At 32.5% G+C, this 18,212-nt stretch overlaps 1 protein-coding gene and 1 long non-coding RNA gene across 2 annotated transcripts; one reads left to right on the top strand and one right to left on the bottom strand.

The window, feature by feature from the left end:
* Positions 1 to 3,113: 3,113 nt before the first annotated feature.
* On the top strand, positions 3,114 to 5,654 carry LOC128185600 (uncharacterized). The gene is made up of 2 exons (XR_008243830.1): positions 3,114 to 3,312; positions 5,034 to 5,654. It is a non-coding gene; the product is annotated as an uncharacterized LOC128185600 (long non-coding RNA).
* Positions 5,655 to 8,807: 3,153 nt separating this feature from the next.
* LOC128185679 (carbohydrate sulfotransferase 11-like) lies at positions 8,808 to 12,420 on the bottom strand. The gene is made up of 3 exons (XM_052855303.1): positions 12,136 to 12,420; positions 11,061 to 11,191; positions 8,808 to 9,938 (listed from the first exon to the last, which is right to left on the bottom strand). Exons 1-3 carry the CDS (start codon positions 12,236 to 12,238, stop codon positions 8,808 to 8,810), a joined length of 1,365 nt encoding a protein of 454 aa, XP_052711263.1. The 5' UTR covers positions 12,239 to 12,420.
* Positions 12,421 to 18,212: the final 5,792 nt, after the last annotated feature.

The raw sequence follows: 18,212 nt of genomic DNA on the forward strand, positions 1-18,212 counted from the left end.
ATTTTTTTTTGTGCTCTAGAAACCTAATGCAATTTACAATATACCGCGAAAATTTGAATGGAATCAGATGACAAACAAAAAAGTTATTGAGAATTTAAAAACGTCTAGAAGAAGAAAAATTATAATGAAGAAGAACCATCAGAATCAGTACAAGGTCTTCCGTTGGAAACGGAAGACCTTAATTATGTAAAATCAAAGAATAAACAGTGGTACAACATGTATCATAATTACTGTAGCACAATCAATATTAACAAGTAACAGCTATTCATGAAGCTTGTCTGACATAATATTCCCATGCGCGGATCTAAAGGGTGGGGTCGGAGGTGTCCTGCAAAATTCAAACTTTAAATTACGTTATTAAATTACCAAAAATTTGCCTTGGACCCCCCACGGCAAACTCATACAACAGTCGGACACCCCCCCCCCCCCCCCGCATATTTTTAATTTACACTTGTATATCATTCTTCAAATCATGAAATCGTCGAATTATAAAAATAAAATCAATTTAATTCGAGCCAATTTAGCTTAATACAGTGAGAAACTTGTTACGAGACAGAAATAAAATAATCAAGATTAAAAATCTTAAAATGAAAATGGCAAAAATTGGTCATCTACATTAAGAGCCCCCACCACCCTTCCATTTGTCCATCAAGTAAACGGTGCCCAAAACGTTAACAAGAGAATAAATGAGTTTCATTGGTGACCGTTTTGACGTAATTTTTTACTCCCATTATATTTACATCTGTTTTTTTACGGAAACTTATGGTTAATTCGTAGCTCTATAAAAAGAGCCAGACTGAAATATACACGATTTGCTTATCGACTTGTCGAAACCTACAGCGACCTAAGAAAATTCATAGACCGCACGAAATAATCCTGATGCTGTCAGATTCAAATTCCCATAGGAGACGATATTTGGCTCTTTCTTAAGCTTTTAGCTAACGTGCTGAAGTACATTAACAGTAATTAAGTGAATTTTACTTACTTTTTACAATCAATTTATATTAATTTGTTAAAAGTAAGATGTAAATATAAACAATAAAATAATTATTCTTTATTTGATAATTCATGCGGGTTATGAAGGTAGCGATAATTGCAGAAAAAATAACATAACCCGCAAACGTGCGTTATGTATTTTTTTCTGCGATGTCGCCACCTTCATATCCAGCATGAATCAACAAAGAAAGCATTTTAATGTTGTTTTTTTTTTAAATATTGCGATGTGAATGTGCATGACAATTTGGTGCCAGGTTGATATGGAATCTCCAATACAAATGTATGCCTACATATTTATTGGTTATTTTTAACTTCTGTAGTGAAAGATCCATTTTTGTGAGTTGTTTTAAATTTAAGAAAACAATGTCTTTTAAAGTCACTGTTCTATTGTCTTGTGATTAAAAACATCGAGTAAATGAAACGCTTTTAGATATGTCTCGATATTACATTGATGGTTACTATTTCAAAGCACAGTGAGTCTTATGAGAAGTGTTTATTCTATGAATTGTTGAACTTAAGGACGACAGACCCAATTTGTTCTTGTGCTAGAAAGAAATAATTTTAAAATATTCTGAAATAGATTTTCTATTCATGTTGGTCTTTCATCATTTAAAATATGACCAAGTCATCAACTTCTTTTTTTACGGGGGCAATCTCAAAGGATGGTTTGTTGTTATTTTTCTTCGATTTTTAAATAAAAACTACTGCAAAAACACCAAGAAAAAGGTTTAATAGGTACATCAAGTTATTTCAAGGTTCGTTTACGAAACAAAAACAACTGTTTATAGAGTGTGCTAAACGTTATTAGTCCCAGACCGGTTTTCACCGGAGGGGCCTATAGCTTTCCTCTGTGTCCGTCAGTCCGTCCGTCTGTCTGTCTGTCCCACTTCAGTTTTACACACTTTTTTTCTTTATGCGTTTGAGGAATAATGTGAAATTTGCTGAACAGCTTCAAAATGTCAAACTACAGATCAAGTTTACACTTTTGTTGCGTCTGGTTGACGTATTTTCGAGAAAAATAATTTTTTATATTTCAATATTTAAATGTTCGGGTTCGTTATCGGGTTCGGTGTGTGTTGAATAAATGAAGAAAGTATGTAGTCAGTAATGATATCGTGCATTACTTGAACCATTCTTTTTATTGTTTCTAACAAACAAATAAGTTCTGTAAAATAGTGTCAAGCATTGTGTTGTAAATTTAATCGACAGTGTTTTTTGTATTATTACAATCGGGTTCGTTATCGGGTTAGTCTGTTGATTTGGGGTGCAGAAGACGGTAAGGAATGATATTCTGCATAACAGTGCATTGTTTTCACTTTCTACAAACCAGTAGGGGACGTGTATTGCTTATGCAATACTCTCAGAATGCTTGTTTATGATAAAATACTTTAAAGTTTAAGCACACGACGATTTTACTCTATTTTTAATTGGAATATTGAAGCAAATCGGAATGTAAATGATTTGTTCACCGACTCAGTCTCTGTTAATTAATCTATGTAGATACTATGAACTAATATAAAATTAAACTCACTACAGTATTTTGACATCAGTTGTGCATGCTAATTATATAATATTGAAAAACGTCACGGTAGCATATTAAAGTATAACAAGGTCAGCCACTATTTGCACAATATAAAGCGTGTATTGATGATGTAGAACAGCTAAATATTGCGTCATAAGCGGTATATATCTGCGTGAAGCGAATTAGGTCCGTTGTCCTAAATTCTGAAAATGCTTCATGATTCTGACACCTGGTCATTTTTGGGCTCTACGTTAACATACATTAGACGAAGGGCTTTGTTTTTAGATATTGTAAAATGTTCAACTTTAAAAATTATTTTAAGTAATTTTGGGGTTTTTTTTCCCTTTATACTAAATGATTTACAAATGCACATGATGTGTTAGGAAGTTTTGTTTTCAACCAACTTTCATTCAATAAACATTGAGAGCAGGTTTGAACAAAAAAAAATTTTCTTGAAAAAAGTAATTATCCAAGACCTAAAGCTTGAAAATAAAATCATTTATAAATGTTTAAATCGTATCCCTCAATCACTGCGGATGCGCTTCGTGCTATCAGTACTTTGATTTCTTCTCTCTTTTTCTCTTCGATACAGAAGCCTAGTGCGTGTATGCATATCGATTTTTTCTTTCATCTTGTTTGGAGTGACATCATTATATCGATGCAGTTCTGTCCGTAAAGCACTACATGTACCGTGGTGAAAAATTCACACAAAATATGTCGCCACATCAACACACAAGGAAATCTTTATGGGCTAGCGATTCCAGCTTCTTTCAACTTTTATGAGAGCAGAGCAGGTAAATTCTTTACAGTCTGAAATTCATAAGAAGTAGGATCATGTACATACATTTATTCTCGGCATTTATCTTGCAGAAAAAAAAATCGTTTCTTTCGGAACCTCTCGGTTCTTAAAGTTCTCCATTTACATTAATTTCAGTTAAATGTTCAAATTTTGTCTGGTGATGATTGGATGCGATCAATACCTTTTTTTTAATGTTAAGGAACACGCCACTCTGTATTCAACTCGATTGAATGCATGTGTATAGGGTTTATCGTAAATCGATAGGTGGTTTTACATTATCTATAAATACACAAGTGTCTATGAATAATAAATGATACCGATGGATATATAGTGAAGGCAATGTTTCTGACCCTCTGCCACTTTCAAAAAGTACTGATAGCTGAAAAACAAATACGAAAAATAGAAAAAAGGAGATAAATGTTCATGTTTAAGCACCTTTTAAAAGAATATTGCAATGCTTCGAGCAGCGTTTAAACGTATTTAAATATCATGATTATACATGCACTCCCAATACTCTTTAATATTCATTATATATAGTAATACCTTTTTTTTCCTTTGTCTAATAAATACAGGTTTATCTGTTTCTCATTCAAAAACTTCATAAAATTACATATTACAACATTAATAGATAATAAAATTAATTTGTTTACAACATTGCAATAAGCAAAGAAATCAATAAATACACATACCTATGAAGGACACGCTGTGATTGTTAAATTTTTTTTTACACCGAAGTTAACTCTTTGCCTTTCTCTTAAACAATGAAAGAAAGCTAGGCAAGAAATAAATAAAATGCTGTTCTTTCTATAACACCATAAAATAATTAAACAAAACCTTAAATGTATTCTCTACAATAAAAATAAAACGTTACTACATTTGTAACAAAATAAATCCAACTTAGCCCAGTGGTTTACACACCAAAGGCACCCGGTGCAATACCCCAAAGCAACAGAAAAATTATTTTTTTATGTGAACATTCAATGAATAAAAAAAATATTTACATTCCACCCTCTACATCCACTAAGTTTGTTTCCATCTATTTCTAATCGATGTAGTTCATACATGCATGACTAGACAAACATCTACGCAATCCCATGTTCGAACTAGATGTCGAAGTTAGAATATAATTTATGTATTTATTCTAATTTCAAAAACTGTTGTAGATTCGATTCATTTTGTACATTTACATGTAAATAATAATTTTTTTCATTAATTTTTTTTTTATACTTCTGCTGCTTTTATGGAACTGGGAAGTTGGTTGTTTATTTAATTTAATTATTTTATTGACAATAATTATAATTTAAATACTTTTGCTTACTTTTCATAGATGATGGACTAAATGATTCAAAAGTTACTATGAATATAAACAGTAAAATGTTTTCTTTCGTGCTTCATTTTGACTATGAAAGCAGCTAGCATCGCAGAAAAAACCCAACTACATAATTCGATGTCTCGGGTTATGTATTTTTCTGTATTGCTGGATACATTCACACCCACATGAAGCACAAAAGAAAGCAATTTATTGCTTATTAATAAATAATCCGATCTTTGACCTGTTCCACTGTATGATCAAATTGATTTCGACCATCGGCCTCGGTCAGGTCAGGTCTTGGGTCCTCAATCTGCCATTATGACGTCCTTGATAATGAGCGGTTAACTGTGTACTAATGAAATGAAATTAATGCCAATTATCCATGCTTTTATTCTTTCATACAGATCTAAAAACTATGGCATTTCTTTGTGATACCGGAAGACGGAAACTGGGCGCCTTCTTGGTAGTTTTGGTGGTCGTGGAAATATTTTTCATTTGCCTGATGGTTCGTCATGAGCACAAATCGGCCATTACGCATGCTCTTCTGAGACAGGAAATGGAAGTACGCCGAGTTACACCACGTGGTATTGATGGAATGTGAAAATGAAGAAGAGACGAACAATGGGAACGGGAAAAATTATCGGTCTTCCTGGTACATTGTACCTGCAGAGCGTGCGGAAAGTGGATGCATCATATACATTTGTATCACAAAATTAATTGCAGAGTGTGTCTGAACAAGTGACATTTCAAGGGAATCATTTATGTGCATATACATGTACGTTCTAAGAAGAACATTTTGCCATACTATATGATAGTATCTGTTATACTATGCATCCACGCATTTTGTTGATTCGATTAAAAAAAACAACGACTTTGCTGTCTTTTGTTGAACGTTTGATTGTGTTCTCATAATAAATTTGATCACATGTACTTAAATACAGTTAGATTTATGTAAAGTAACATTTTGTGATCTATGTCATTGTGCTTTGGGGTCATTATGCAATAAAATCCCCTGAGTTCTTGTATTGTTGTTTTTATCATAATGTAATGATCAGCATCGTTTCATCTGGGTTTAAGGACGTGTGTTACATGTTCGAGGGTTGATTTAAAAGTAATGTCACAGAAGCGATAAAATCGTGAAAAATCCGCGTAAAAAGACAAAAACTTTTGCTTTGAGATATCTATCTATTTCAGTCCAGATCTGAAAATTTTAATGCATTATGATATATATTTCTGAAGATAATATATTTTGTAGAGCGTAAGGTAAGGATAGTCGCCGCACGCTAGCGACGTCATTTCTAGATCTTTGGTATTTCGTAAATTAGTACTGTATAAAAATTGGCCACGATGCTCTATTTTTCATTTATTTTTTCATTTATTTTGTATATAGTAACTAATTACTCTTTTTTTAATCGATGGGTTAGTATTTTGGATATTATTTAATGTGCGATCAGTTTGTCGAGGTCTCTTCAAGAAGTCATGAACGTAGGTTTATGATATAGCTCATGACGTTAGAGCCTAGTTTTTACTTACCTTCAGAGGGTATATCTTCTCTCTATTTGATTAATTTATTAACATGACATATGCTTTTATTAGACATTGGAACCACGTTTAGGGCCCCCTGTTCACTCGCTCTCAATTTTAAATTGATATATCAATTCCGGTGCATTTTCTAGTGATTTCTATCTATCGAAGCAAAAAATGTCTCGTATCACTTTCCGCATGTCCAGTCTTTTTATTCCTTGATCTAGAGACAAAAGGCATTGCGTAGATATCCAAAATGGACTGTAACGTTTCCTAATTTTTTAAAACAGTTAGAAAAGGTCTATGGTATATCTGTTTCAAAAAATTGTGGGTTTTTTTCTTCAAATTTTGAAGCATGTAATTTATACATACATACAAATATCAAAAAAGGCGTAAATTCATGACGCGGCGATGTCACGTATATATCATGCTATAAACAGCAATATCTTTTTAAGTGTTTAACGAACTTTAATAAAACTTTTACTTCAAATTAGAATTTTGATAAGGAAAAGTTTGATGTATCATTTTATACAATACAGCGCCAGTGTGTTAAACGCGTTGCACAGTGTGACATTACTTTTGGATCCACCCTCGTATATAAGTATGAACCGTGTCCGCCATTTACTTGATTGTACAGCTTTATCAATGCAATGACACGGATAGGATAGACTAACTTTTAGAATATATTTTTTCTTTCTTTTTACAGCTACAAATTATTACTTTGATTGAATCTGATGAAAGCGTACTTGAAACGACGTAACATCGAAAGCTAATGTATTTACGTGTTCATTTCTGATGAAGTATATGTACATGTACCCAGTACTGTACATATTTTAAAATTTATATAATTTATTTAAGATTTATTTCACACGTTTTTGCTTTTAAATAACCCGTTTCCTACATTTGTCTCTTTTAAAGAGTAGCAATTAAGTCTTCGAATTATGAGTGTATATTTTAATGTTAAAAAAAAAAACATTGGGTTTTCTTTTTTAAAGATAAGATTAATTTTAATGCCTATTGATTTTCAATTCAATCTAACATAGTAATTGAATATCGATTTTCTACATTCAATAAAATTTCTAATTTCATTGCAACTATCGCGTGAAAATCAAAACCTCGGAACTTTGCGTCAGAAAATACCTTCACAATCTGATGATCTGATAAAATACATTTTTTCTTCTCTATTCTCTATCTCCCTCCCCCTCTCTCTTCTCTCTCTCTCTCTCTCTCTCTCTCTCTCTCTCTCTCTCTCTCTCTCTCTCTCTCTCTCTCTCTCTCTCTCTCTCTCTCTCTCTCTCTCTCTCTCTCTCTCTCTCTCATATTGCATTCATCACTAAATCGACCTGTTTACACAATTTTAGCTCCTGTTTTGTTTCGGTGATCGACAATTTTTTTATTCATTGAGACCCCCATCTGTTGCACTTATATTTCACCCAATCTTGTCTTAAAGATTATGTCCACACACACTACAGGTCACAATGCATGTTTTAATACAACGACTTAATGAGCTAGTTCAATTAAAGCCTGAATTCATAGAGCCACTTCAAAAGTACATGCATGTATTTAGAACCTTGGGCAGGACTTTGGGTATTTGTGACTAACAGTGGCGTAGACCTGTCTATTGCATATTTCCAACCACTCAGTCGTGGCTCGTTGAAATCAACAAGATTTATTCATACAATTTTCCTTTAGTATGTTTGCAATGGAAATCTGTGACACTCAGTGTTCAATAACACACGACGAACCTGATCACGGCGGATGAACACAAGTAATTATAAACGTCATCACGCGTTTTGAATAGATATAAGTCCCACTACAGTTTAAACTATTATTGTTACATTGTAGATTTTGTCCTTCCACAAATTCATTTAAAAATTAAATTTGTTGTTATGACTATTTTAAAATAGTCATAACAACAAATTTAATTTTTAAATGAATTTGTGGAAGGACAATTTAATAAAACGTTTAAACCTACACCTAACCGATTTGATACGTCCTTTTTTTTAAAAAATGGAGTACAATTATATCCATCCTATTCCAAACAGGAAATTTCATAAATATTCATGACAACGAAGAAAGTTCAAGAAATTGGTTCACGGTAAGCAAGCGATGCAGGGCTGACCGTTGGTGTCTAACAATGCATATAAGTAAAATACGTTGGTCATGTACCTGAAGTAAGGAACATAAAAACTTTTTGGGTCTATAACAAGTGTTTTGAATGAGTGCATTGCCTAGCTTTATACCAGGCCAGCCTCTTGAATATTTGATGCGAAAGACTTTCATTGGCTCTTTGAAATTATTTCAAGAGATACTGTATGGCTCTATCTTTTCTATCTTATTAAAAATCTTTAAAAGATGCATTCATATATTAATTTCCTTAAGCTTAATTATCCTTATTTCATATAGCTAACGCAGAAGAGTTTTCTAATACAATACCAGTATAACGTTTACAAAATAACTGGATTATATAGTTACATTATACAAGTAAAATACATTTTTAACATTCACGGATTAGTTAACTGAATGTGTTGTTATTATATGTACTCATAGTGAAATACTCTGATTTATGTTTATAACCACTGCAAAGCAAACGTGAAGAAGAAAATATAAATGCATAACTCACTATAAGATTCCATCATTTAATTACCAGTAGATTATATTTTAGTTTTATTATAAACCAAAAATATATCCGTATGCTGTAACCGCGGTGAAGTCGAGTTAAAAATCGTCTCAGGAAAAGGGTCATAATCAAAAATTTCAAAATCTGGTCTCAACGCTTGAACTAATAAATTGAGAGATTTTAAATGAACAGTTCTATAAATTTCTCGAAAATATTTAACTTTTTGGATCTTTAGTTCTCCTTGGTTTGATTTCAGGTGAGCAGATTTCATAACTTTGATGAGATCAACAGGTTTAATGCTCTGAGACTTCGTTTCGTCAAAAGGATATATCTCGTGGTCACTGATGAGTCCTTTTATCTGCATATGTTTCCAAGACCGAAGGTAAGCTTCATGCATGCTGATGCAAGGCGTAATGGAATTCTTTCGGTCTTGGAGTGATGTGGCCACGTCTAGAAATGTATCATCAACCGCCATACTTTTCATGTCTGTTCCCTCGAAATTCGAAACGTTCCATGTTTTCATCAGAAAACTAAAATCCTTGTCAAAAGTTTCCATTTTGCCAATGAAATCGTACGGTATCTGGCATGGCTTGCACATGTCGTGCATTGCCATGAAATGTGGATCTCTGACTTTCTTAAAATATCCCTCCGCATTGATGACGTAATCCACAATTTCCTGGAAAGTGATGTCACTATAGCACGCGGCGCGGCCTCGTTGTGGATTTGGTCGTATCGAACGGCCAATAGAATTCCAGTAATAAGGATTTGCTGTGTAAATTTTATCTAGATATCCCGACAAAAGTCTTGTGAACGGATTTCTGGCAATCACGAAAACAAAATTCGTCTTGAAAGACGCAAGAGCATGGTAGAGACCTTCCTCTACGAACGGAACGGATTTCTCGTTGACATGCAGTGGTGCGATGTCGTATGGCGTTTTCAGGTTTGTTGAATCCAGCATCTGTAACATCCTTCGCCAGAATGTCGATCCTGCTTTTTCGATGCTGCAGTACAAAATGTGATGCGAGGAACTTTTCCGGAAATGACGCTTCATGGAAAACTTTGTTTCTCTTCCAAATTGAAATTCTCTCCCTCGACACGCATTGCTGTATCTCTCTAATCGCTGGATCAGGTACGACTCGCTTATATTATATTTCTTAAAAGGAAACTGAAATTGAATTTGAAAAAAAGATTTTTAAAAGAAAGATTTGTCGCATCAAGTGAAATAAAACGCTGTCATCGAATGAAAATTGTCAATTTTTGGAACAACCAGTCTCCTCTTCAGGACAAAAAAATAAATTCTTTAAATCAAATGTTAAAATAATTATTATAAGTACATGTATATTGAATTTTACAGATTTATGTGTAAAATTTACAGATTGGGGTGAAAATTTTACATATTAATTTCTACACACTGGGTTGTAAATTTTATACGTAAAAGAATAAACATACAAAAATTTAAAAAAAGTGTCAATGTGACAATAATACACTTATGTAGAGAACAACGAGAAAGTATTGTCGACAAAGATAGACAGGTAGCTGAAATATAAACCAAACATTATGGTGTACAACTTTTCAAATTCAAAATGCATTTGAAAAAAAATAATAAAATGAATGCGTTTTATAAGTTTTACATTTTCATAATCTCAAATTTACATTTAAAAATTAATACTACAATGTCATGTATAATATTACAACTTTATTGAAAAGATCTGACAATCGACTGTTTCATCGTATTTGGTTTTTTTGTTTTGATATAAAACCCCCCATACATCAAATGTTGCGCAAGGCCCAAAGTCGAGGACAAGATTGAATCTGAAAGTCCAGCACATCATATGTTGCCCATATCCAGTCAACAACTGTTTTGTTATTCCCCCTACTACAGATGAAAGTAATATTTCAAATAGCAACTAGACATTCTTGTCGCACAGCCCATCGGCTATTTCCGTACAGTCGAGATCGGGCGAATATTACATGAAATTAGCAATGACGTATCTGTCCAACAATTTTTATAATGGACCATCGATAGATCATCGTTACATCGATACATCGAAAGATCGATAAACATCAAATTTACTAGACCACTTGAATTAGGTACACGTTCATTTTGTTGGACTTTTTGTCAGTAAGAACTATGAAGACGAATATTTATAAGGGTGCAACAAATAAAAATATAATTATATAATAAGTTGAAAAAATATCTAAAACAATAAATTAAAAGGGTTTTTTTTTAATTCTAATGTGTTTTAAGGTATTTCTACAGTAAATCAAAATTAAAAAAAAAAAAAACCTTGATTTTGTGACTAATATTCCTGGAATTACTCCTTCCGTTTGGAATTTGCTCGACAAAAAAATCAGTCACATGCCGAATTTTTAAATCTTTAGTTGCAGTATTTGATGCTTGTTTGCTCACGGAAACATCTGTAAAAGGAAGAATTAATAACAAAAATAATGATTATAAAGTTTTTTACACGATTCAAATAAGGCTGGAGGACCACGTTTAGTTTTTTTATACTCTGTACCATGATATCCTGGATTCACATTTGGCTTGATTGCTAGATATTTATAAATACCTCAGGGTTCAAACGATGTTCATTCAAAAGTATGGAAAATTTCCAAGATTTCTCAGTCGAAACGCCCCTGTTAGCTTATCAGGTTTCAATAGAATGCTAAAAAATTTGATGTCTACGGGGATTTTGTATTGCAGCAACCCCGGATGAGACCGCTGAAAAATTGCGCGATGTATTCCGAGTGTATTCCGAAAGGAGAAAAGATGTAAATATTCCCCTTTATAAATCTCCGTAAGGAATCTGCATGTTTCGTTCCTGTGAATTTTTCCGAGTGAAATATGATAATGTTTCAATGAAATTACATGTATCTTGGAAAATTTCCCTTTCATCGATTTCAATTGCACTTCTATCACAGGTATGTGTATTTTGATTAAAAATCGTCCAAATGTGCAGCATAAATATCTTTGGACAGACTATACCAAAGAACCAGACATAAAGGGATAAGAAGGATTCAGGTTTATATAGGCAAAATTAACACATACATGTACTAATAACTCAACAAATATGCATGCAGTTTTTAAAAACTGCAAATTTAAAAAGACGAAAGACTAAAAAAAAAAATTAAAAAAAAACAAAAAACAAAAAAAAACAATTAAGATTAAATTAAATATACGGAATTATGGAATGTTGTGATTTTTGGAAATCTTTGAAATTATATTGGTATATTGGATAAAAATGACCAAATAATACATTGAAGCAATAATTCATTTTTTCAAAGAAAAAAAGACAACAGAAAATGATTGTTTTATCAGACAACTCAATAAAGTGGGAAATCAAAAAACACATTCGTTTTACCTCGTATTTGGAATATTCCAATCACCGAGAATAAAAGTACCATGCCGAACAACAGTTTTCTGATTAATTTTCTCCTCAAACGCATCATGTTTAACGTTTTCATCCACAGATGCTGTAATTGACTTCAAAAAATTCATCCATCTTAAACATACAATGTACGTACCTTAAGTGAATCAATATTAAAACTATAAACCACATTTATCTACAAGCTATGTCAACGATGCGTTAAACCATAATGTAGAGCAAGAAAATATCAACATCTTATTATAATTGATTTTAACACTTAATATTCCATTTTAATTGCCTTTAATACGAGTGCATGTGCTAAAAATGAAGAACATTTAGTTTTATAACTTTTATAAACGATAAATAAAGACACAAAGTTAGTCAAACATTTACTATTAGCACCAACCCATTTTTGAAACTCATAAAAGGCATGTGTGCAATTTACTCTTTTTAACAGCTGTGCTTATGTAACCTAGTTAGACTTTCAAACAGTTTTATATACTTGTTTTATTTTTCCAAACAAAACACTCCAATCCATCCCACCCCATGCAACCCCCGTATCCCCTTTACATAAATACAGTCACAATAATTATTGTTTTCTTTCATCTATTCATGAATATTTAAAAGCACGCACGTAAGATTGGAACTGAAGGTGCATTTTTTGTACAAAAACTTTAACAATCGATTAAGAAATGAGGTCATATATATAATTTGGCGACATATTGTTATCGTCTCCATCATAGTTCGATGCTTCCTTCGGGCACATTTTTAGTAAACTCTCAATCATCAATCATTTTATGAATAAGTTTTTAATCCCTGCACAATATGTTATAGAAACACATTTTCTTCTTTATTCATTTTTTTATATGTTCTTTTTAAAGGTGGTTTGAAACACCTCCATGCTGTGACTTACTTTTCATCGAAATGAGCGTTATTGCATGCGACCATTTTTGAAGGTTTCTATACTGGCAGTCCTCTGGAAATGTCTCTGTCATGTGATGTATGTCATGTGATGTATGTCATGTGATGTATGTCATGTGGTGTATGTCATGTGGTGTATGTCATGTGGTGTATTTGCCATCTCCGGGTAAAAGACGGTAGAGGTTCTGTAGACCGGTATATGCCTGATATGGTATCGTTTTCCCAAAGACCAATAAGACTCAGTTTTAAGGTTAAATAAGGGCTTTAATGATTCAATCTAGCTTTACTTTTCTTGCTCGGTTTTGAAGAATTATTTATGTTCTGTTCCTATTGGGTCCTTCACATGATTGAGGAGGTTTCATCAATTGTGAGATACTACTATAATTTGAATGGATTTTATACCATTCTCTTTTCAGACGTTCCTCAGCAAGTGTATATACTTGTTATTAATCAAAAGGTATGGTATTCTAGCACGTGTATTTATGACTCGAAGAAGACTAAGCAGTTTGGAAAAACTTTAAAACTTTTTTTTTAAAAAACAATTCAAGTAATAAAAAGTCCCTGACGTATTCAAACTCAAAATCTGCGGTTCAAAAGTAAAAGGCCTTATATCCACTGTTTAACAAAGTAAAGCAAGTTGTAATACAATGTATTACAGTGCAATACATTTTAATATTGAAAATGCCTTATCCACTGTTTAACAAAGTAAATCAAGATGTAATACAGTGTATTACAGTGTAAAGCATTTGTAATATTGAAAAATGCCATACCTACTGCCTAACAAAGTAAAACAAGTTGTAATAAATAATTCCCCAACGGGGTATACTGTGGAATCATTAGAATTCGTGGTGGCTCAATTTTCGTGGTATTCGTGGGTAGCCCTCCTCCATGAATTTAAATCCTCAACGAAAAACAATTTTAGAAAGAGTTATCTTTGTTGCTGAAACAGTAACCAACGCATCCACGAAATTACACCCCCACGAATCAGCAAAAAAGTCATAATCCACGAAAATTGGCCCCCACGATTTGAATGATTCCACAGTAGAGGAATTTTTATGAATCTACAGAAATAACAAATTGCAACACACTATTATCAGGACATTTGTGATTAAAATTTTCAAATAGTCGTAAGGTTTTTTAAAAAAAAGAATTATGACTAGGAGTAGATATTTTGCAATGTAATAAAATCTTGTGGTGTTAATTTTGAATAATAAGATTATTTTAACTTTGAAAATCTTTGAAAATCTTCAAATCCGATGGTCTTAAATGTAGGAGTACATTTTGCCCTCTAACTATATTGAAAAACCATTTCAGACGTACTTAATATAAGCTAAAAACTTTAAAAGAAACTGCAAAAAAAATAGAAACCCACTTTGATGTTTTAAAGATAAAATAAAGGCAAATTATGCATGTCACAAAATGAGCAAAATAGACCGACAATCTTGGATAAAATCATTTGAAATCTAAAAATGTTTTTATCTGAAAGTACTCTTGCTTCAGTTATTTTCGATTGATTTAATCTTAACCTTCATCGACTGACTGACTCTATTTCGCGTATGCATTGATTACTAGGTCTTCTAAATCACACATAAAGAAAGAGTAAAATTGTGAACTTTATGTTGGGAAATTGTGACCAAGTAATTGATATAAAAAAAACGTCTCTCCATCTCAAACTCTTCAATTACTGTTGTCTAAAGTACAATGTGAGCAAAATAAAGCAAAAGAATGTTACTGTCAATCGACGCATAGATTTTGTGTTTTTGTTGAACCCGGTCCCTCCAACTTCTTTGGAAAACCTTGAATGTCGTCATTTACTGTAATAAATGAATATTTTTTTTCTTCTCTCATTCAATTTATATTTTCCAGTTGAGCAATCTAAAAAGGAGTTACTTCCCCTTGGCGGCCATGGCGTAGATCAAACTGCCTTGAATCCTTTATTCTCCAACCAATTTCAACTTGCACAACTGGGATTTTGAGAGATTTTGAGAGATAGCACTGTTCTTAAGACAAATATGTTTGTTAAATCTTTCTTTACTTTATATTTGTTATGCTCTTCGGATTTTCCCCTGTTTGTTGTCATACTTGTTTGAAACTGGTTACACGAGGAGGAAAATTCAATGCCTTGACTGACAAAATGGCGACCAAGGGAAATCACTCTCAGAGAATGAATTGTTCTCTCACTTTTATAAATCAAGCTGTGGCTAGCTGCTTAATTCAGTTTTTTAAGAACAGTGTAAGACAAAGTGCTGATGTATTTCATTGTCGAATGTTGTATCAAACTCGAGGAAAAACACCAACTCAGTTATCAATCTTTGAATAATCTACATGTATTGGGAATTCTGTGTTCATACGTCTCTGTAGACGATAATGTTTCGACCCATTGCAAAATACTCCTAAAAAAATCATCATCTACAGTATAAGATAGAACAATATACACAATAGTCTTAAAAGGTGTTTGTATTTAAACACTGTCGCTAAAAGGTTGAATTAAAAATGGTTAAAGTTAAAAATTAAAATATGACAAAAAAAACTCAAAGTTTAAATTAGAAAAAATATTTTATATAGAAATGGAATTATACTCCACTCACACTGAAACATCGCCAGGACTGGGAAAAGACTTCATATATCACAATATCCGGTTCTTTGGTATATAAAGAATCTCCAAGAGATATTCAGTATTCCGTTTTCATTTTTCAAAAGTCTAGTTTTCGACTATTTTAAGAACACCGGGTGCTTTTTCTGTTGAACTTCTAATAACTTAAACTATTGTTTTTTCTTTTTGATAATACATTTATTTGATTTTTTTAATCAAAGTTAAATCGTACCTTGATATATATATATATATATATATATATATATATATATATATATATATATATATATATATATATATATATATATATATATATATATATATATATATATATATATATATATATATGTATATAAAGGTACGAAGTGATGTATATATATATAACTATATAACTATTTGTGTCGTATGTGAAGTACAATATTAAAAAAATGTTAATGGCACATTATTTTTACAGTGTACTATTCTATATTATCGAAAGTTAGTACTTAATCATATTATTATACATGTACGAACATTCATGCACGTAATTGGGTGAGATACGCGTGATACTCGGTACTTGGTTCATTCAAGCGATAATTTTAAGGCGGTTCCAGCGCAATGTATCGCTTCATTGTAACGAGGAATATATTTTCAAGTTAATTTCTCTTATCATTGATTAAACTTGATAATGGTAATAACGTTACATTCACGTGAAATGTCTAAAACTTTCTATGGAATCGCATCCACTTACCCGTGTGTCGAAAAGCTTTTGGCTTCATGTTTTCTTTCTCTTTGCTGGCATTTTTTTTCAAAATGTAAGATGCTAGGTGCTCTTCAACTGCTTCCAAAACCTCCATTTTCTTTGTAAATGTACCTTGAATATTGGTTGAAAAAAAAGATCATCTCTTATATATTTTGTTGTATAACACGGTACGTAACATGATGTTCTTTTTTTAATTATTTTAACAATAGAAAAAAAATATTCACATTGAAATCTACAAGACTTGACCAAATCATTTGCTGTGCCCAAGTAATTTTTCAATTAATATTGAGACCAGCGTCATATTCAACGTGTTTTATGCAAGAAATGACACTGTACTCTAAGTCCAACGTCTTGGTAAAATTAAAAGCATGTTTCCTTGCATCAGATGGACAATATTTTGTAGAATAAAGTTAGAATGGTGACACAGTAACATATCAAATTATATGCAGTACATAACATTCGCAATATACTATTTTATAAAATGAATTTCCACTGTACACTTTTAACGACTTACTGGTATATATTGAACAACCATGCACGTGATGGCAAGAAGTCACAGAACACGTGTGACATTGCCGTTGACACCCTGGTCCAAACGAGGGGGAGGGGCACGGGATGTGGCAGGAATCCCCAGTGTACCCATCAGGACAGGCTACAATATATCAATGACTTCGTTCTATTGTTACAAAACATAACATGAATTATAAAGACAATACAAAATCACAACATGTTAACACATTACGTTTGCATGCATTAGTATTTCTGATCCTCATATAGTGTTCACAGCATTGTCCGTTTGATCTGCAAAAACAAAATCAATCCTTTGAAGTACAAATAAGTGAAAATATGAAGTTTTAACTATCTTATTGCACGTGGTTTGAACTTACAGAATGAAGAAACAGGGATCAGCCTCCAAAAAACACAGAAAATGATAGATTATGCTTATTTCCAGATTTATTGTGCGCCTCGACATTTTGGAGTTAAAAAACATCTGTTTATATACAGTTAAAAAGCATATCCTGAAATCTAAAGTTACACGGAAACTTTATGACTTTATGATTGTCTGTCAGCAATCAGAGTTATAAACAACACAGCCCTTATAATGTCCTTAAATTATGAACATTTTAAAAATTTTTAACCAAACTCAATTGGCGTTGTTGTTTTAAAGTGCAGTATTTTTATCCAATGTTTCTCAGGAATGGCAAAACACCTCGCTAAAATTCCATCCCTTTATCATTGAACAGGTAAAGTTCCATCAGATATACAATGCTCATAATTTTGCCTTTCCTTTTTTCCTTTTATGTGTAGTTGTTGAGTGTCTTCATAAATTGTTACACCTGCCAAACCATCACAGAACATCCACAATAAGGACTGCGTTGCCTTAGTGATCACGTCTGCAAACCACTTCCCTCTACCTCTTTATGCATAGTAATGCATTGTTCAATTTGACCCATAATTGGGGTTTGTCAGAAAAACAGACATCAGACCATTGATCAAATACCAAAGTTAGTGACGTCATCACCAATCCAAACGGGCGTCTACGTTTAGATTTCGAAGAGCTTGTCTAGAGAACGTAAGACTGAATACGGTTTTTTTTTCTTATAGATTAGTCATATACAGTGATACCTGTAGCCCTTTGAAAGTCATTTTGCTGACTCCTGGCTTTATTATCACATGTTTCATTTGTAAAATAATGGTGTTGTGCTCTTTACGTTTGTCTTTGGTTTTGTTTTTGGTCTTTTTGCCATTGACCTCCAACATGTTATGACTTTGGTGCTCCAAGCCTCTGCAATATTCTCACAATGATGCATGGAG

Source organism: Crassostrea angulata, chromosome 5, assembly GCF_025612915.1.
Source record: "Crassostrea angulata isolate pt1a10 chromosome 5, ASM2561291v2, whole genome shotgun sequence".
Taxonomy (NCBI): domain Eukaryota; kingdom Metazoa; phylum Mollusca; class Bivalvia; order Ostreida; family Ostreidae; genus Magallana; species Magallana angulata.